Source organism: Mustela erminea, chromosome 5 (assembly GCF_009829155.1).
Source record: "Mustela erminea isolate mMusErm1 chromosome 5, mMusErm1.Pri, whole genome shotgun sequence".
In the NCBI taxonomy this organism is placed as follows: domain Eukaryota; kingdom Metazoa; phylum Chordata; class Mammalia; order Carnivora; family Mustelidae; genus Mustela; species Mustela erminea.
Genome location: NC_045618.1, coordinates 71,154,754 through 71,176,288, shown reverse-complemented (window position 1 = coordinate 71,176,288; position 21,535 = coordinate 71,154,754). Strand labels below are relative to the sequence as shown.

At 37.3% G+C, this 21,535-nt stretch overlaps 1 protein-coding gene and 1 pseudogene across 1 annotated transcript in view; both read left to right on the top strand.

Annotated features, from left to right (window-relative positions):
• The window catches only part of DMXL2 (Dmx like 2), a 155,991-nt gene that overhangs the window by 76,712 nt on the left and 57,744 nt on the right, over positions 1 to 21,535 (top strand). Inside the window, 3 exon segments of the mRNA XM_032343728.1 lie at positions 12,767 to 12,856; positions 15,064 to 15,181; positions 20,232 to 20,351. Of these exon segments, the coding sequence (XP_032199619.1) occupies positions 12,767 to 12,856; positions 15,064 to 15,181; positions 20,232 to 20,351 (328 nt within the window).
• On the top strand, positions 7,475 to 7,542 carry LOC116592046 (annotated as a pseudogene).

Here is a 21,535-nt window from a genome sequence, read left to right as displayed (position 1 = left end):
CAGGGCCCATGCCCAGCTCAGGAATCTGACTCAGGGCTTGATCTCACCACCCTGAGAGCATGACCCGAGCTGAAACCAAGAGTCTATTGCTTAACCAGCTGAGCCATTCAGGCACCAACTAGCTAAAATTCTTGAAATGGAAGACCAGAGAGAAAGTAGGGATTAGTTCTTATTCTCTTCTTCTTTATTAACATTAAAGTATCAGCCTCTGTTAATGAGTTCATCTTTTCCTTTATCTCTGTACTCTGAAAATAGTAACTTATTCAGTTACTTAATTTTTTATTTTTATTTATTTCTTTTTTTTAACTTTATTTATTTGACAGAGATCACAAGGCAGACAGAGAGAGGGGGAAGCAGGCTCCCTGCTGAGCAGAGAGCCTCATGCAGGGCTTGATCCCAGGACCCTGAGATCATGACCCGAGCCACAGGGGCTTAACACACTGAGCCACCCATGTACCCCCAGTGACTTAATTTTTTTAAATAAATTTTTAGTTTTTGAATAGTTTTAGATTTACAGAAAAGTTGCAACAGTGAACAGTTCTCATCCACCCCACAGGCAGTTTCCCCTATTAACATCCCATATTATCAGCCGAACTCTAGACTTACTAAGATTTAGAAGATTTTTCTGCTAATGTCCCATTTGTGTTCCAAAATCTCACCCAGAAACCATATTATATTCAGCCATCATGAATCCTTACTTAGCCTTCTCCAATCTGGGATAGTTTCTCAGTGTTCTTCATTTCTTTCTTCCTCAGTATTTTCTCATGACTTTGACAGTTTTGAATAGTGCTGGTCATACATTTTGTAGAATTTTCGCTTGATTTGGGTTTGCTATTTTTCTCATGGTTAGACTGAAGTTACGAGTTTTTAGGAAGAATATTTCAGATGTGAAGTCCCCTTCTTTCACATTATATGAAGGGTGCATGCTATCAACATGGTAAGTAGCTCCTTTCCTCTTTTTATCTTCTCAGTCTTGCTATGGATTTGTTAATTTTATTGGTTTTGTCAAAGAACGAACTCTTTGTTTCATTAACCTCTTTGTTTTTGTTGTCATTTTTATTAATTTCTGCTCTTTTATTATTTTCTTCCTTCTGCCCTTTCTTGGGTATAGGGGAGGTTCTTTTTCTAGGTTTCATGACACAGTAACTCAGAGTTTTGTTTTGAAGCTTTTCTTATATTCTAACATATGCATTTAGTTCTGTAAATTTCCCTCTCAATACTACTTTGGCATTTTGATGAGTAATTATTTTCATTTTATTCACTTCACTGTATTTTTAAATTTTCCTTGAGAATTCTTACTTGACTCATGGGTTATTTAAAAGGGTGTTGTTTAGCTTCCCAGTGAATACTGGGAAGAGATTTTCCTGTTATCATTCTGTTACTGATTTCTAATTTGATTGCATGATGGTAGGAGAACACCCTCTATGATTCCAATCCTTGTAAATTTATTGAGGCTTGTTTTATGGCCCAGGATCTTGTTTATCTTAGTATGTATTCCATGGCACTTGAACATTTTCTGCTGTTGTTGGATGTGGTATTCTAAAATTGTCAGTTAGCTTTTGTTTTCGTTAATGGGGGTATTGAGTTCCTCTTGGTCTTTGCTAATTTTCTGTCTAGTTCTATCAATTTCTATCAGAAGGGTGCTGAAATTCCCAACCGTAATTGTGAATTTGTCCATTTCTCCTTTTAGCTCTCGAAGTTTTGTGTTTCACATACTTTGCAACTCTGTTTTTTTGCATATACATTTAGTTTGAAATGAAGGGGTTGGCAGGACCATGTTCTTTCTGAAGGCTCTAGGGGAAGATCCTTTCTTGCCTCTTCCTAACCTCTGGTTGCTCCAGCCAATCTTCAGTGTTTGTAGACTTGAAGCTGCAACTCTGTAGTCTCTGTCTCTGTCTTCACATGGTCTTTCTCTCTTTCTCTCTCTGGGTGTTCTATGTGCCCTCTCCTTAGAAGACATCCACCCTAATTTAGTATGACCTTATCTTAAACAGATTAGATCTGCAAATATCCTTCCTCTAAATAAGATGTCAGGGTGCCTGGGTCACTCAGTCATTAAGTGTCTGCCTTCGGCTCAGGTCATGATCTCAGGGTCCTGGGATTGAGGCCCGCATCTGGCTCCCTGCTCAGTGGGAAGCCTGCTTCTCCCTCTCCCACTCCCCCTGCTTGTGTTCCTTCTCTCACTATATCTCTCTCTCTCAAATAAATAAATAAAGTATTTTAAAAATAGAAAAAATAAATAAGATGTCAGCATTTGCATCAACATGGATGGAACTGGAGGAGATTATGCTAAGTGAAAGACAATTATATGGTTTTACTTATTTGTGGAACATAAGAAATAACCTGGAGGACATTAGGAGAAGGAAGGGAAAAATGAAGGGGAGAATCAGAGGGGGAGACAAACCATGAGAGTCTATGGACTCCAGGAAACAGGTTTTTTTGCTTATTTTTTTTAAAGATTTTAAGAGAGAGAGACAGCACAAGCAGGGGTGAGAGGTAGGCAGAGGGAGAAGGAGGCTCCCTGCTGAGCAAGAGGCCTGATGCTTGACCAACTAAGCCACCCAGGCTCCCCTAAACTGTGGGTTTTAGGGGGGGGGTGAAGGGATGGGTTAGCCTGATGATGGGTATTAAAGAGGGCATATATTGCATGGATCATTGGATGTTACATACAAACAATGAATCATGGAACGCTACATCAGAAACTAATGATGTACTGTATGGTGACTAACATGACATAATAAAAAATATTAAAAAAAAAAGATGTCATTCTGACATTCTGGGTAGACATGGATTTTCATGGGACATTAGCCAACCCCTTACACTAACCAGCTTTTTTCTCATTAGTTGTGTTGCAGTTACATAGTCAGAAATCTCCAAGTCCTTCTAGCTTCCAGACTCTCTTAAGCCATTTTTAAAAATTAACATATAATGTAATATTTGTTTCAAGGGTTCAGGTGTGTGATTCGTCAGTCTTATGCAATTCACAGCACTCACCATAGCACACACCCTCCCCAGTGTCCATCACCCAGCTTCCCCATCCCTCCCATCCGCCTCCCCTCCAGCAAACCTGTTTGTTTCCTGAGATTGAGTCTCTTATGGTTTGTCTCCCTCTCTGTTTCATCTTGTTTCATTTTTCCTTCCTTTCCCTATGGTCCTCTGTCTTGTTTCTCAAATTCCTCATATCAGTGAGATCATATGATAATTGTCTTTCTCTGATTGACTAAGCCATTTTGACTTTCAGAGCCATATGTTATAAGGAATTCTGAGATTTTTGCCTTTCTGGATGATAGACTATAGGACCTCACCCTTATTGTTGATCTTAAACTCTTAACATAACATGCTTGTTCCCTGTCAAGTTCCCATTATTTCTGCTGATCTGTTTTTTTTTTTTCTATGAGCAGCTGTTCTTCTAGTTACTTCCTCTACTAATTGTAAGTTGAAATATGGCAAGAAATTGTCACATGCTGTCCTCTTCCTCAAATGGGGTTTTTAGTAGATGCTGGGTAGAGTCTAGCTTTTTTTTTTTCCCTCTACAAGAAACATCTGAAAATATTTGAATTTTATTCTGGAATCAAGAGATGAATTTAGGGGACAGTAAACTTTTTTTGGATAGGGAAGTAAAGTGATTAGTTTGCAGGATGGAGTGTAGTTGGTAGGCACTGGAAACATTGGAGACGGCAGGAAATCTATTGAGGTCATCAAAGCATGTGATAAAATAAACCTGAGCTAGAGTGGGATTTGGCAGATATTGAGAACAGGTAGATTAGGGCTTAGTAGTTGCTGAATATGAATACTAAAGGAAATGATTCTAAGGTTTCAATTTTGTGGTAATGGATTCATTAGTAGCAGTTAGATATTTGTGAGGTATTGTCGATGACTTAAGTTTGAGATATACTGAGTGTGAAGTGACTGAGATTTTAGGTAGCAAAATGTAGTTTAGAACTGTTTTGAAGACATTTGGAAATTAATTCCTAATGTTCCTTCTCAGATACCAGTGTACATTTGGTACTTATTATTAAGACAGAACTTGAGGTTTTTAGACCTTTAAAGGCACGAGTAACAGTTAATGGTCATAAATATGACTTTGAGTCATCAAGAAGCGATTTATGTTGAGCAAACTGTTTACGAAGGCAGAGATTTAAAGATTTTATTTTTAAGTAATCTCCACACCCAGTGTGGGGCTCAGACCCTCAACCCTGATATCAAGAGTCGAACGCTCCACCAGCTGAGCCAGTGAGGCGCCCTGAAGACAGCAATTTAATTAAAATTTTAAAAAATTCCTTCCATAGTACTGAAGATACAGTTGTTCTAATGCTTGGTGTCATGTCCTCTTAAGTTTATCCATGTTGTAGCAAGTGGTGAGATCCTTTTGAAAGCTGCTTGATACCCCACTGTACCTGTGCACCTGTCAGTGGACAGTTGGATTGCTTCCATCTTTTGACTATTGTGAATAATGCTGTGATGAACATAGGTGTACAAATATCTCTTCGCAGTTCTGCTTTTTTTTTTTTTTAAAGATTTTATGTATTTATTTCGGAGAGAGACAGTGAGAGAGAGTATGAGTGAGGAGAAGGTCAGAGGGAGAAGCAGACTCCCCATGGAGCTGGGAGCCCAGTGCGGGACTCAATCCCGGGACTCCGGGATCATGACCTGAGCCAAAGGCAGTCATCCAACCAACTGAGCCACCCAGATGTCCCCATAATTCTGCTTTTTTTTTTTTTTTAAAGATTTTATTTATTTATTTGACAGAGAGAGAGAGAGATCACAAGTAGGCAGAGAGGCAGGCAGAGAGAGAAGGAAGCAGGCTCCCTGCTGAGCAGAGAGCCTGATGTGGGACTCGATCCCAGGACCCTGAGATCATGACCTGAGCCGAAGGCAGCAGCTTAACCCACTGAACCACCCAGGTGCCCCTCTGCTCTTAATATATACCCAGAAGTGGGATTTTTTGGGAACCTCCATACTGTTTTCCTTAATGGTAACACCGTTGTATATTCCCACCCTCAGTGCACAAGGTTCCAACTTCTCTGCTTCCATTCCAGCAGTTATTTTCTATTCTTGGTAGTGGCCCTTCTTATGAGTATGAGGTGATACCTCATAGTGGTTTTGATTTGAATTTCTCTCGTGATTAGTGCTATTGAACACCTTTTCATGTGCATGTTGCCCATTTGTATAGCTTCTTTGGAGATATGTCTGTTCAGGTCCTTTTGCTTTTTTGCTGTTGTTGAGTTGTAGAAGTTCCTTCGGTGTTCTGGATGTTAAACCCTTATCACATAAAGAATTTGCTGTTACTTCCTTCATTCTGTAGTTTGCCTTTTTACTCTTTCAGTTGTTTTCCTTGATATGCACAAGTTTTTAAGTGTGATGTAGTCCATTTGTCTATTTTTTATCTTGTTGCCTGTCATATCCAAGAAATTTGGTGTCATATCCAAGAAATTATTGACAGAGCCAGTGTCTTGAAGCTTTCTCCCAGGTTATCATATGAACTTTAGGATGGTTTTTTCAATTTCTGCAAAATATGCCACTGGGATTTTGATAGTAATTACATTGAATCTATTGATTATTTTAGTAGTATGGACATTTTAATAATATTAAGTCTTCTAGTCCACAGCATAATATCTTTCCATTTATATATCTTCTTTGATTTTTTTAAACAATATTTTATAGTTTTCAGTGTACAAGTCTTTTATCTTCTTTGCCCGGTTTCTTAAGTCTTTTCTTCTTTTTGATGCTCTAGTAAGTAGAAAATATTAATTTCCTTTTTGCACAGGTCATTGTTAGTATACAGAAACACCTGATTTTTGAATGGTGATTTTTGTATCCTATAGCTTTTCTAAATTAGTTTATTATTTCTAACGATTTTATGTGTGTGTGTGGAATTTTTAAAGTTTTCTACATATAAGATCATGCCATCTGCATGTAAGTTTATGTCTTTTCTAATTTTTATGCTTTTTATTTATTGTCTAATTGCTCTGGCTAGAACTTACAGTCTGTGTTGGATCATAGTGGTGACAGAGGGTATCCTTGCCTTTTCCTGATCTATCTTAGAGGAAAAAGTCTGTGTTTTCCCATTGGGTACAACATTAGCTTTGAGCTTTTCATACATCTTTTATTATATGGAGGTAGTTTCTTTCTATTCATAGTTTGTTGAGTGTATTTTTTTTTTTTCATGAAAGCATGTTGAATTTTATCACTGTTAAATTTGTGTCTGTGGGGAAAGGTGGTCTTGGACTTCCTATTCGCAATAGAGAACTCAGAATGACATTTTTAGAGTATAATTTGTTTGGATCATGTTACTCTTAGGCCATTGTCCACAGTGAACTATAATACTGTACAGACTCTACCCCCATCCAGCCTTCCTTCACTTCTCTGATACCGCATTTTTCTACTTTTCCCTTCCCTCATTTTGGCTCCAGCCATACCAGTCTTTTTACTGGTCCTGGAGCATGGGCAACCATCTCTCATCTTAGTGTCTTTTACTTACTATTCTCCCTGCCTGGCAGGTTCTTCCCTCAGATAACACATGGCTTATATTCTTGCCTCCTTTAGGTCTTTAGTCAAGTAAAGGCTTCCTGACCACCTCTGCCCAATACTTCCTGTCCATATTCCCACTTTATTTTCCCCTTAACACTCAGTACCATTTCACAGTTTGTTATACTTACTGAATTGTGAGCTATTTGTCTGTCTTTCATTTGAATGTAAAATGGGGGCAGTGTTGTATTCCCAGTGCCTGGTATCTGATAAGCACTCTATAAATATTTGTTGAGGTAATGAGTAAGTTGATGGATGTCATGCTGAAGTGGTTTATTACCTTGTGAAGGCAATGGGAAGCTAGCTGTTGTACCAATTTGTACTTCATCAGCAAAGTTTGTGAGTACAGGCTTTTTCCTCCCTCTTTTTCTTTCTTCTTTCAAAATCTTCACTATTTTTTTTTAAAAGAAAAGACCTTTTTTTTTTTTTAAGATTTTATTTATTTATTTGACAGAGAGAGATAACAAGTAGACAGAGAGGCAGGCAGAGAGAGAGAGAGGGAAGCAGGCTCTCTGCTGAGCAGAGAGCCCGATGCGGGACTTGATCCAAAGGTAGCCAAAGGCAGCGGCTTAACCCACTGAGCCACCCAGGCGCCCAAAATCTTCACTATTTTGAACTAATGTCTATTCTTCTGATTTGCGCATTTTTTAATCATTGCAGAAATGGAATGGTTTTTCATATTTTTATTGGCCATTTGTATTTTCTTTTGAATTGCTTATTCATGTTCTTTGTGGGTTTATAGTATTCACATTGGGAAGAAAGATCATACTAAGTAGGAGAAGCTACACACAGATCTTTCTTTGCATTTTGTGGGGAAGAGCACATTGATCAGGGTTGTACTTTTTCAGGGAGAGACAGTCAGTCCCCCTTGATTTCGTCCCTGTGTCAGTCAGGGCCTAGGTGGGAGACAGATGGCACATGATAAAGGTTTAACTGTGAAGAGTTTATCGTTTCTTGGCCTTTTGGCTAAGATCAAGTGTAGTAACTGTGAAGAGTTTAATGAAATAACTCCTTTTAAAGATGAGCACATGATTAACCCACAAGTGATAATAAAGCACTCAGAGTCTAGCAGCAGGGTGAAGCCATTATTACCATTATCCAAATAATAGCCCCTGAAAATATTCATGTGCTAATCCCCAGAACCTGCAGTTTTTTTTTAACCTCACATGGCAAAAGATATTTTGCAGATGTGTATAAATTAAGGGTCCTGAACTGTAGAAATTATTCTGTATTATTCAGGTAGGTTCAGTCTGATCACATGAGTCCTTGGAGAAGCAGAGAACCTTTACTGACTATGGACAAAGAGATAGGTGACAAAAGAGGAACGGTCAGAGAGATGATATTTCTGGGTTTGGGGAAGGGGAAATGGGGACCATGAGCCAAAGAATGTGACTAACCTCTACAAGCTGGAAAGGGCAAAGAAATAGGATTTTCCCCTCAAGTCTCCAGAAAGGAATGGGGCCCTGCTGACAAGTTGATGTTAGTTCAGTGAGACCCATGTCAGACTTTTGACCTATAGAACTATAAGAGAATACATATGTGTTGTTTTAAACTGCTCAGTTTGTGGTAATTTTTTGCAGTGACAATAGAAAAATATATCCCTGTGCCTCAAGGGACAAGAGAGCAATAACAGTGTGCCGAAGCCTGGGGAGAGCTAAAGCCATGGGAGCAGGAGCTGCCTGCTGAGAGAGAGGGCTACGGAGGAACATAGCCACTGCCAGAACTGTGGGGAGCAAGGGGGACACATGCCCTGACTTCTCTCTCTCTCCTCTCCAGTCTCTGACCAGTCCCTCCCACTGAGTAAATTCAGCCTGAAGCTGAAGCTGACTTGCAGCCTGGGTCATAGGGTCCAGAAGTTAACCTCTTGGGCACAGGATAAGGCAGACAAGGGTGGAGAAAGTATTAAGGTTCAGATGCAGATCAAGAGTTGCCAGCAAAGTCCACTCTTTTTGTCCCCTAGCATCGATCCCTCTTCTGTACTTAGATTGAGAAACTTGGGTCATTGTGGAATGATGCCGGTTTAGTTGTGGTCCTACTTGGACCCTGAAGTTGTTGCACTGTTGGTACTTGTCATGGTAGGGAAATCAGGGAAACAGAAACTATAAAGGAAAGCTGTCATAGCCCCTGCTTCTACAGATAGTCACAGAGCCTGAATTCAATAATTGTAGTCACCTCCCACCACCAAATTCTGCATTCCCTTATACTTTGTCAGCGCTTTTTTCTTTTTCTTTCTCTTTTTCAACCTGGTGGAGTGGCCCAAACGTTAGTGTTCTTATTTTCTTTAAGTAAATACCTAGTGGTGGAATTATGGGATTGGGCGGTTTTAGTGCTATATTTTAAACAATCAAAATTAATGCAGAAAAATCCTTAATGAACAAAATGCTAAAATTTAAAATAAAGACAGACCTAGCAGTGCCATGTTGAGCCACATTGAAGCCTGGGACAAAAGGAAGAATGTGTACTCTAGAAACATATGTTCCTGTAATTTTTTTTTTTTTAAAGATTTTATTTATTTATTTGACAGAGATTACAAGTAGGCAGAGAGGCAGGCAGAGAGAGAGGAGGAAGCAGGCTCCCCGCTGAGCAGAGAACCCGATGTGGGGCTTGATCCCAGGACCCCAGGATCATGACCCCAGCCGAAGGCAGAGGCTTTAACCCACTGAGCCACCCAGGCGCCCCTCCTGTAATTTTTTAATGGTTTTTTTCCCCCAGAACATTAAAGCAGTTGAAAAGTGTTGAAAATTGGAAATAAGTATATTAAAATTCACAACATTATTTTAATTTTAAATATTTTGTGCCCCAAACAGAATTTTTTATAATTTTACTTTCCTGGCTTTAAATGAAGGAAACACTTCAATAATGTGGTCAAAATTTACTTCTTTGCTAATCCAGTTTTCAGTTGAGATTTGTTGGATATAGTGAGAGAAAGTGACTTTGAAAGTATGTTTGGTGGGTGTAAATTATTAGCAAGAGGTGTGAATATATTTCCTGAACCTGAAAGTGAATTAAAAGAGAAACTGGAAATGTATGAATTACCAGATGTGATATTCTTATTGGAAAAAGCCGATAAAGTAAACGGTAAAGAGATTGTAGGCACCCGTATTAGTTTCCTACTGCTGATACAACAAATTGTCACCACTGAATTGGTGACTTTAAAACAATACATTCATTATCTTACTGTTTTGGAGGTCAGGTATTCTAAAACCAAAGTGTTGACAGGGCCATATTCCCTCTGGAGACTCTGGGTGGGGATTCCATTTTCTAGCTTCTAGAGACCCCTGCATCTTTTGGTTCATGGCTCCTTCCTCTTTTTAAGTTAGTAGCAGAGGATTTTCAGATCTCTTTCTCTGAATCTGATAATACTTTCTCCCTCTTATAAGGACCATTACGATTACAGTGGGCCCTTCTACCTAATCCAACATAATTTTCCATATCCAGTTGTTTGATTTAATCATACCCACAATATCTCATTTATTATTTAAAGTAACATATTCACAGGTCCTGGGAATTAGGATGAAGACATTTTTGGGGTCTTATTCTGGCTACCAAGCATATTAATTTCACATTCAAAATGGAAGTATGAAAAATTAACTAAAGTGCTTTAGATTTTGAATTTTTAGCTGGGGGGATAATCTTGTTTACAAAATGCAGCCACTCACTTGGCTCTTAAATATTTTGACAGTTTAAGTCTTACGAAATTTCATCTGAAATAGTTTTAAGTGTCATGCAAGATCCATAATTTGTAATATAAAAGCAATGTTGTGTTTGGATCTTCTCAAACTGATTCACAAATTTTGTTCAGTGCAGTCTTATGCAAATTTGGAAGTGGACTGCAGAACTTTAAAAAAAAAAAAAAAAGCAGTCCCAGTGTTCTGCAGAAGAAATTTCAATAAGCTGAAGTTAATTAAAAAATATTTGTGGAGCACCTGGGTGGCTCAATTGGTTAAACAGCTGACTCTTGATTTTGGCTCAGGTCATGATTTCAGGGTCGAGCCCTGCATCCATCCTGGGCATGGAACCTGCTTAAGATTCTCTCTCTCCTTCTCCCTCTGCCCTTTTCCCTCCTCCCTTTCTAAAAAATAACAAATTAATTAAAGAAATTATTTGAGATTGTCACTCGGTCAAGAAATTGTCAAACAGGGAAGTTGTCTATATTGAAAACAAGCAAAAGTAGATTTAAAAAATATTGATGTTTGCTTTCATTAGAGCCAGTTAAGTTATGAATTTTTTTGCATTAAATCTGATTTTAAGAAATATTGCCTTGGGAGTCTGGGTGGTTCAATTTGTTAAATGATTTCAACTCAGATCAGGATTTCATGGGTCATGAGATCAAGCCCTGCCTGGTGCTCTGTGCTCAGCTGAGAGTCTGCTTGAGGTTCTCCCTTTCCCTCTCCCTGTGCCCCTCCCCCACCTGTGTATGTATGCACTCTCTCTCTCAAATAAATCTTTTTTAAAAATGATTTTATTTGAGAATGAGAGAGACAGAGAGTGAGCATAAGCAGGGGAGACGGGTAGAGGGAGAGGGAGAACAGACTCCCCACTGAGAAGGGAGCCAGATGTGGGGCTCAATCCCAGGACCATGACCTGAGCCAAAGGCAGATGCTTAACCGACTGAGCCACCCACCCAATAAATAAAGTAAATAAATCTTTAAAGAAATAAACCCAATAAATCTTTTTAAAAAATACTGCATTAAGGTATTATTTATCTTGATTATTGAGTTTTTGGTACCCCCCCTTAAATTTTGCTCCCAAGGTGAGTGCTTTTTTCCTTTTACCCTAATTCTGGCCCTGTCTTCTGCTGTAAAATGGGTTCCTTTGTTAGACGTAAAGTTAAGTAGGATCCTGTAGTGTTGAGTAAGGCATTTGGTAAGGCCTTAGTCAGTGCTAGCAGCAGAGTTGTGGGCAGGGAAGGCAAATCCTTACCTGGAATGGGTATCCCTGCCAGGGGGCTGCAACCTTGGTTGCATGTCAGAAGTACCTGAGGGGTTTGTAAAATGCCTGTGATCACACTGTACTCAAGACCAATAAATCAGTCTCTGCGATCGCGACCTAAGCAGCCATCACTGTTAAAGCTCCTCAGGTGATTCAGTGTGCAGCCAAGGCTGAGAACAACTTATCCACGTCAGTACTTACTAAACTTCAGTATGTACACGAATCATCTAGAGATGGTGTTACGGATGTATTAGCTTCAGGGCCTGAGAGCTGCATTTCTAAAAAGCTTCCTGGTGTCGTTATTGTTGCTGGTTCATCAACCACACTTGAGTAGCAAGGACTCCTGGTGTGTTAGAGGTATTCCGGTGTTTTAACCTCACCCCCTGTAGGCCACAGTTGCATTCAGATTGCAGTTAACAACTCCAGGAGACACTACCTCCAGGTGTCTGCGCTAACTCTTTAAATCCTGAATTTTGTTTGAATGTACTCCTAACAATAAATTCAGCCATACCCAGCCATATATTTTGTCCTCCTTGGTCTAATAACCCATCCTTGTCTCTGGCATCTTGCTGATACAAATTGGAAAGATGCTACAACCCCAGGGTATGTGCTGTTTACCCAGAGGTAGTCTTGTATTTATAACCCTAGGCTAAGCTGGAACCTGACCCCCTCAGCGGCCTGCAGGTGGTAAGGAGTAATAGCGGTGATGTCGAGGAGACTGGGCATCTCCTTGTGAAGTAACTGCTTCAAATGAAGTTACTGAAAGGTTTTTATGCAAGGGAAGCCTGACTGGAAGGAGGGAGAAGGGACTGCTTTTTTCAGCACAAAGGTTTGAGAGTTTGGGTGTCCAAAGTTAAACTTCCCATGTTAGTTCAAACATCCCCATCTCAAGATACAGAGTCCCACTTCCTGTCAACCATGGCTTGTACCTTCTCACTGGCAGGGTCATACTTCTACATGGCATTGCAGATCTGCAAACCATACATGTGGGCATGGGGTCACAGCCTCAGCCAGATCTGTCGTGGAGCTTTAGGACTGCAAAATGAAGACATGTTAAAAGAATCAGATGCCTTGAAGTTCTACACTATTTAGCTAGACATTATAGAGTTTTCTACCTGTTTAGTTAATCTTAAACATGAGAATAAAAGTGAGTACAGAAATTTTAAATAATTCTTTAAATGAATGAATCACCATTGCCAATCATTGAATATTAAGAGGGGCCTTGAATGTCTGAGATGCTGTATCACACTGACAATAGATTCTTAAATTGTTGATGATTCAACATCTTCTGTTTTTTTATTTACAGAAACTTATTGGAGAAGTGTTTAATATTGTGAGCCAACAGTCAACTGCTCGACCTGGCTGCATTATTGAACTTGATGCAATAACCAACCAAGTAAAAACATGCTTGTGAATTGGGGGTATTAATATACTTTATCCCAGAGTGCTTTATGTGAAATTGTATTCCCAGTTTGAGAATTGTAAATACAGCTAGCTTCTCTTGATTTGAGAATTATAAATACAGTCAGCTTCTCTTGATTTGACAATTGTAAATACAGCCAGCTTCTCTTGATTTCCACAGTGAAAATCTAATGATTTAGGGATTATTCTCCAGCTAAATTGTATCTGTAGCCTTATTTCCTGTTTAAAGGACATTCGATTCAGTCAGGAAAACTGTGAAGGAAAATACATTACAGCTGCGTAGGGGGCTTGAGTTGTGGTTTCTCTTTTTATACTATTTCTCATTTCAACTCAGACGATAGTTCAGCTTTAGACTGGTTGCCTTGTTAGGCTGAATATTAGATGTTTTTACAATATCCATAAAAAGTAAGATCAAAGTATACATTTACTTTCTAATCCTAGGTCTTTTGTATAGTCATTGTTCTTCCTTGGCAACTACCCAGGAAAGAGGGAGAACTCTTCTCCCTACAGTGAGTTCAGTGAGTTTATAAATCCCTTTCTAACCTCAAGATACTTGTTTCTTGATCCTTCTCAGGATCATGTTGATAGACTAAGGGATAGCACTAATATATTCATTCTAAATAGGAAAAAAGATTGTTTTGGTGAGGAAGTTACCAATATTTTCAAAAAGGAAATGAAGAAATTGAGCAAACCATATTTAAAAACAAATATAGTTGTATTATTTTTTTTTCCATGGTGCCTGGTACTTTCTGTTGGGGAAAATGTAATAATTTCCACCAATGTAGAGAAATGTCAGCTCTTGGCAACAGAAATATGGCTGCCAGATTCACGTTACTAATGCCTCCAAGGAAATCCCTAACCTGTGATTTCCTTATTCTCCTCCGTAGGGATATGGCAGAAGAGTGGACTGTCTTCATTCCCATAAAGGTCTTCATTTTTAATGGCTGGGTGTTAAACTCTTCTCCCACTTTAGCTCCTTCTCTTCACCATGGGATATTAACAGAGGCCACTCTTACTTAGTGTCATGCTTTTCACTTCATAGCTGTTCAAGATTCCCCCTCCCCCCGCCCCCCAGTAGTGGCTGTCTTTAACATAAGGGCTGGTGAACTGTAAGCACCGATAAATGGCTAAAACTCATTCTAGGTTTTTGCCCAATGTGCTGTATGGTTTCGATATCCATGAATACCTCACCCTTCCCTTCTCATTTATTTTTTCCTTTAGGGAGGTGACCTTTTTCTCTACATGGGAAGAGATTTTTGGTTTCTATGTGGAGAGACATAAAAATACCATATAACTTTCATATATATTCTGTGGGTCAACCTAATATTATAGTTCTTTCATTTCTGTAGTTTGTAAGGAGGTTGACCTCCTTTATTCCGTAAGATTTAGCCCACCCATTCATGCCTCCCTTCCTTGAAATCTGTGAGGCGGCTTCTAATTGTCTTAACACACTTCCACCCAAAGATTTTGTCTGGATTTAGTTTTTTCTTGAATTTCCATTCCCTTTGTGATTATAAGTAGCCATTTGTATTGTTTTTACTTTTTTTCTCTGTGTTAAAAAAACACACTCACCTAGCATATCAGTAGCAGCTGACGATGATGGCTCCTCCATCCCTATAGAAATCCTTGTTACTTACATGTGAATACATTAATCTAGAGGTGTGTCACCCTCTGGCTGTCATAGGGCCCCTCACAATTCCCACTAGATAGACTGGGAATACTTTGAGGATATTTCTGGTTTTCCTGTTTTTGGTTCCCAAGTGGAATTAGAAAAACTAAGGGAATCCTATACTAGTTGCCTTATTACATAGTCAGCATAGCCTTCTCCAGCAAGTCATGAGACCTAATATTTTTGAGTTCAGAGTGATGTAGATCACTTATGGTGTGTTTGTATGTGTGTGTGTGTGTGTGTGTGTGTGTGTGTGTTTTGAGAAGCAGGTATGTTGATTTGTTTTTATTAGAGCTCTTCAATTCTGTTATTGACTGGCTATAGCATCTCTGAAAGCAGTTTTCTCTGCCCAGGTGATTTATTTTTTCTGTTGCTTTTTCCTTTCTAATTTGTCAGTTGATAAAGAAGAGAGATTGTTAGATTTATTTCTTCTACATTTGTGTTCTTGGGGAGGTGGTGGGTGGAAGACAGGGAATTTCAAAGACGAAACTTCATTTTTTTCCTATTTGTAGTGTGGCTCAAATACACAGTTGCTTCATGTGTTTCAAGAAGACTTCATTATAGGATACAAACCACATAAGGAAGATATGGAGAAAAAGGAAACAGAAATTTTTTTTCAGCCATCACAAGGTACTTTTAAAAAGTAGTCTTGAGTTTGACACTATAATCTTAAAAACAAACTCCAAATTGTTATTGAATATGGATCTTTATATCAAAAGTCATCACTCATAATTTTTAGCACAAAACAACAGTTCTGTAAAAATTGCTTGTTTGTATGTGAAGAAAGCATGTGGGTGACTATTACATCCAGTTTCACCAATGACAAAGACTGTTGTCAAGAAAATATTACTTATGAATCCTAGTTTGTTTTAAAAAATAATTTTTTTAAAGATTTTATTTATTTATTTGACAGAGAGAGATAACAAGTAGGCAGAGAGGCAGGCAGAGAGAGAAGGGGAAGCAGTCTCCCCGCTGAGCAGAGAGCCCGATGCAGGACTCGATTCCAGGACCCTGAGACCATGACCCGAGCTGAAGGCAGAGGCTTTAATCCCCTGAGCCACCCAGGCGCCCCTTATAAAATAATTTTAATTGTTCAATTCTGCAATTAAATTACTTTGATTGGTAGTAAATTCCCTGTGGTATTTCAAGCAAACCAATTAATCTAAGTGTAAGTTTTTAGAAGTCCTCAGTACACTGCTAAAGACCATTGATGAGTATACAATATAAGACATTGTTTTGTATGGTATATCAGGAACCTCAGGTACACTGAATTAAAGGTACCATCTCACAGTATTCCCCTGTGACATGTAGTATTTGGTTTTTTCGTGCAAAATAAAGTAGTTCTTCATAAGAGCTTTCAAGATAGACCCCATGTGATGTTTAGCTTAAACTTCATTATTTAGTTTAAAATGTTCCTTTTAAAAGTTCTAACTTTGTAATTATAAGACAGTCCTATTCATTTGAATTTAGTCAACCTAGAACAAATGTTGAACAAATGTCAACATAGAACAAATAGAATATTTTCTATTTGAAAGAAGGAAAGACATCTTCTATATTAAGAATTCATTTTATATGATGAACATGTTTTTAGTTTACAGAAGGTTTCCAGATATTTTATCTCATTTGATTATAGATCAAAAGTATCTAAATAGACATAATTAATTTTATTGATGTAGCTTGTATTATATTATATTATATATAATAGTATATTATATTATATATATTATATTATATTATTGTCATTTATTGTATTGTATTGTCATTTATGAACAATATTTCTACCAAAATTTTATAGGTAATTGCCTTTTCATAAGAATGAATTCTTCTCTGACATTTCTTCACCAGTCACTAGTAATTTTTTCCTTTCATGCATCTTCTAATATTAATACTTTTCTTCTTGATAAGTTATTCAGTTGTCACATGGTTTTATTTTACTATCAGAGTATAAAAGTACTGCTTTATATATTTAAAATGTGCTTTTCCATAATATTTTACTTTTATTTGGGTAGAACTTTTCTATTTGCTTTCCCACAAACCTAGGTACTGTTTATCATTCTACTTATAACAAGAATACCCACTAGAAACAATGCTTGTAAAAATATATAATTCTATATATATATATAGAATACTATATATATAGTACTATGATATTTTTACTGTATTATACTATAGTATAATACTATAATATGTACTATACTAAAAATACTATAATATTTTTAATTGAAAGACTTACATTTAAAAATACTCTTTTATATCCTTCTTTTGAAATTTCTTTATGTAATCGCAAAATTAGACCAAAATTAGACCAAAAAAGATTTCCTAATGCCTTTCTTGGTTTTTCTTTAGATTTTGTGCAGTTTCTTTGATATTCTTCTTGAGTTTATAGTTACTTTCTTAAAGGACTTGATAGGTAAATGTTCTTTCTTCCTTGCTCCTGCCTTATTTTGTACTTTCTGAGTTTTAATTAAAAACTAATTTCTCTTTTAATTTTTTTAAATTAAAAAAATCTTCTTCATTTTTTTTTTAAAAGATTTTATTTATTTATTTGACAGAGAGAGATCACAAGCAGACAGAGAGGCAGGTAGAGAGGGAGAGAGAAGGAAGCAGGCTCCCTGCTGAGCAGAGAGCCCGATGCGGGACTCCATCCCAGGACCCCGAGATCATGACCTGAGCAGCTTAACCCACTGAGCCACCCAGGCGCCCCAGCTTTTTCATTTTAAATAGGCTCCATGACCAGCATGGGGCTTGAACTCATGACACTGAAGTCAAGAGTCTCATGGTCTACCAGACACCCTTCTGATTTCTCTTTTAATTAAGAAAAATGCTAATTACAAACAAAAGTAGAGTATATAGTTTAAAGATTTTAAGATTTGGGGGTGCCTGGGTGGCTCAGTCACTAAGTGTCTGCTTCAGCTCAGGTCATGATCCCAGGGTCCTGGGATCAAGCCCTGCATCAGGTTCTCTGCTTGGTGGGAAGCCTGCTTCTCCCTCTCCCACTCCCCCTGCCTATGTTCCCTCTCTTGCTGTGTGTCTCTGTCAAATAAGTAAATAAAATCTTTAAAGATTTTAAGATTTTGTTTTACTTGCTTTATCCCATTTTCTTTTTCTTTTTCCCTGAAATTTTTTTTTTAAAGATTTATTTATTTATTTGAGAGAGAGAGAGAGATCACTAGGTGGGGAGGAGCAGAGGGAGAGAGAAAATCCTGAAAGTACTCCCTGCTAAGCGTGGAACCTGATGCAGGGCTTGATTCTATGACCCCAACACCATAGCCTGAGCCAAAATCAAGAGTCAGCTGCTTAACTGACTGAGTCACTAGGTGCCTCTTCCTGAAATATTATCAAACAAACGCAGCCATCATGTTGTTTCACTCCTGTGTGCTTCCACATGCATTTCTAAATATGACTTTCTTAAATGAGTATATTATCACATTGATCAATAACAAAATTCCTCAGAATTGTATAATAGAACATATTTACTTTATTCAGTTGTCTCAAAATGTCAAAAGTTATTTGATCTTCAGTTGTTTGGATTTGTTTCCAAAGTTTATACATCGTATTTTATTGTTTATAAGTATCTTTTAATTTGAAGTGACTACCCATTTATACTCTCATCATGCCGCTTATTTTAGAGAAAGCTATTTTATAATAATTTGCCTAACTAGTTACTTATGGTGTCATTCACCCTTTCTTCTATCAGCAGATTACCTATGTAGATTTAATTAGATCCAGGTTCAATTTCCTAGGTGATGCTATGTCCTTCATAGAAGGACATAAGAAAGAACATCACTTAGGATGCCTTGTTTTTAGTGATGCTAAGATCCAGAAGATTCAGATGGTGGTTCCAGTGTAATGTTTGCTGCAATCTACCACATGAAGCAATCATGGTTTCTTCAATTAATGTTGGTTTTGGACCCATTATTTCATTAAAGATTGCAAAATTATGATTTCCTAACTTTATCAGTTCTCATTTACTTATTAGCTGGAAAGTATTTGTAAAGAAGAGTTTTCCCTTATCAACTAGAGCTACTTGGTTACTTAGAAATAAAGAGTTATTTTTAGGAAAGGGAGGGTAAGTGTTTAGTTTCTTCCATTTAATTACCAATTTCAGAAGAGGGAGTTTGTGCCCAAGTTATCACCAGGGATTACTGATGAATTTATTATTGTTGTTGCTTAACTTTCTTTTTCTTTTGACTACCATTATGAATCCATTAAAAAAAACCTTTTTATTGAAGAATAGGGTAGATATAGAGAGGTACTCATCACTTATGGGTTTTTATGTACTTAGCATATTTCAGTCAGTTTCAGTCATTGTTCTTTATAGTGCTCATGTTGTCCTTTGTGAGACTAGTGAGGACCCTTTCAAGTTGGTTCTGAGTCCTTCTGACGCAGCCTTATTATTATTATTACTGTTTTGCTTTCTTTTAGCACTGTAAGTTCTCCTAGGCTCATGTTGTATAGATATCCTTTGCAAGAATGGAGTTATCATTCCAGACTGTTCTTTTTAATGGGGTATGGTATTCAGAAACCACAATTAGAGCTCTAGCAGTGATCCTTTCCAATGAGTTGTTATTATGGGTTTTCATTTTTTTTTTTAATTTTTTATTTTTTATAAACATATATTTTTATCCCCAGGGGTACAGGTCTGTGAATCACCAGGTTTACACACTTCACAGTACTCACCAAAGCACATACCCTCCCCAATGTCCATAATCCCACCCCTTTCTCCCAACCCCCCTCCCCCCAGCAGCCCTCAGTTTGTTTTGTGAGATTAAGAGTCACTTATGGTTTGTCTCCCTCCCAATTCCATCTTGTTTCATTGATTCTTCTTCTAATGGGTTTTCATTTTTAAAGAAAGTTTTTGCTCAACATCATTCATCAGGGAAATTCAAATAGAAACCATAATGATATATCACCTCACATCTGTCAAAATGACTAAAATAAAAAAAAAAACATGAGAAATAACAAGTGTTGACAAGGATGTGGAGAAAAAGAAACCCCATGCACTGTTGATGGGAATGTAAACTGGCACAGGCACTGTGGAAAACAGTATGAAGGTTCCTCATCTTTGACCAATAGGTATACCTTCATGTTGGCTTTTGTGTACTTTTGACATAGTCCCATTAGGGTTTTTTTGTTTTTTTGTTTTTTTTGTTTTTTTTGTTTTTTTTTAAAAAAAAATTTAAATTTAAATTAAATTAAATTTAATTTTTTAATTTAATTTTTTTAAATTTTTTAATTTATTTTTTAAAATTTAATTTAATTAAAATTTTTAAATTTTAATTTAATTTAAAATTTTTTAAATTTTTAAAAAAATTATTTTTAAAAAAATAAAACTTTTTTTGTCAGAGAGAAAGAGCAGAAGCAGAGCTGCAGGCAGAATGGGCAGAGCAGGCAAAGGGAGAAGTAGGTTCTCCCTTAGCAGGGAGCCTGATGTGGGACCCTGGGATCATGACCCAAGCTGAAGGTAGAAGCTTAACTGACTGAGCCACCCAGGTGTCCCAGTCCCATTAGTCTTTGATAGCTACCTAATTTTTGGCACAAAAATTACATAAAACTCCTAAATATCTATTTTTCCCTCTTCCTCCCAACTTGCATACATATCAAGAGAAGTTTTTTGAAAGTGTCTTTCTTTTCACCCGGTAGAACTATACCTTAAATATATTTTTCTTTTGAACAATAGGATATCGTCCACCACCATTTTCAGAAAAGTTCTTTCTAGTAGTAATTGAGAAGAACAGCAATAATTACTCTATTCTCCATATGTGGCACCTTCATCTTAAATCCGTACAAGCATGCTTAGGTAAGTAATTATAATTTTATGCTGAGATGTTATGAAATAAATTCATTTTACTGTATCTGTTTTAGGTTGGTTAATTTTTTAAAATGAAGATCCAGTGAACTATAAATTGAGTTGCTGGATTGAAGAATGGATATGCCAAGCTTTTAATTACAGAATCATAAATAATTGATGAAACAGGTTAATCTAAAACCAAACCATTGTGCAAGCACATTAGATACATTTTTTAAAAGTCTGATCCATTTATTTGTTCAATTAATATTTATTGTATCCTTATTATGACTCTGTTCTAGACACTATGTCTCTATAAATCTGTTTTCCACATAGAATTAATATGGTACTTTTCTGTGGATGAATACACACTTTCATCTGACATAATGTACTTTAGAATCCTTACATCCACATGGATAGAACTAGAGGGTATTATGCTAAGTGAAATAAGTCAATCAGAGAAAGACAATTATTATATGATCTCACTAATATGAGGAATTTGAGAACAAGACAGCATCTTAGGGGAAGGGAGGAAAAATGAATGGGAAGAAAGCAGAGAGGGAGACAAACCATGAGAGACTCTTGATTCTGGGAAACAAACAGGGCTGTGAAAAGGGAAGTAGGTAGGGGGACGGGGTAACTGGGGGATGGGCATTAAGGAGAGCACATGATGTGATGAGCACTGGTTGTTATATGCAACTAATGAATCTTTGAACACTACACCAAAAACTAATGATGGCTAATTGAATTTAGATAAAATTTTTAAAAATCATTACGAAAAGCAGATTTACTATTTATAAAAATATGATTGAGCATATAAAGCTCATTGGTCAAACTGTTTCTTTTTTTTAAAGATTTTATTTATTTATTTGACAGAGATCACAAGTAGGCAGAGAGGCAGGCAGAGAGAGAGGAGGAAGCAGGCTCCTTGCCGAGCGGAGAGCCCGATGTGGAACTCAATTCCAGGACCCCAGGATCATGATCCGAGCCGAAGGCAGAGGCTTTAACCCACTGAACCACCCAAGCACCCCAAACTGATTTTGTAGAATATTAAGAAATCTAACAGTTATAAGTTACATTAGCCATATTTTTGCTGTACACATTTATACTGATTTCCTAGCAAATTAGAAAATCTGTAGTATGAAGGAAAGAAGTTGAACTTGGATCCTTCTTTTTAGAACTGACGTTTACTTTCT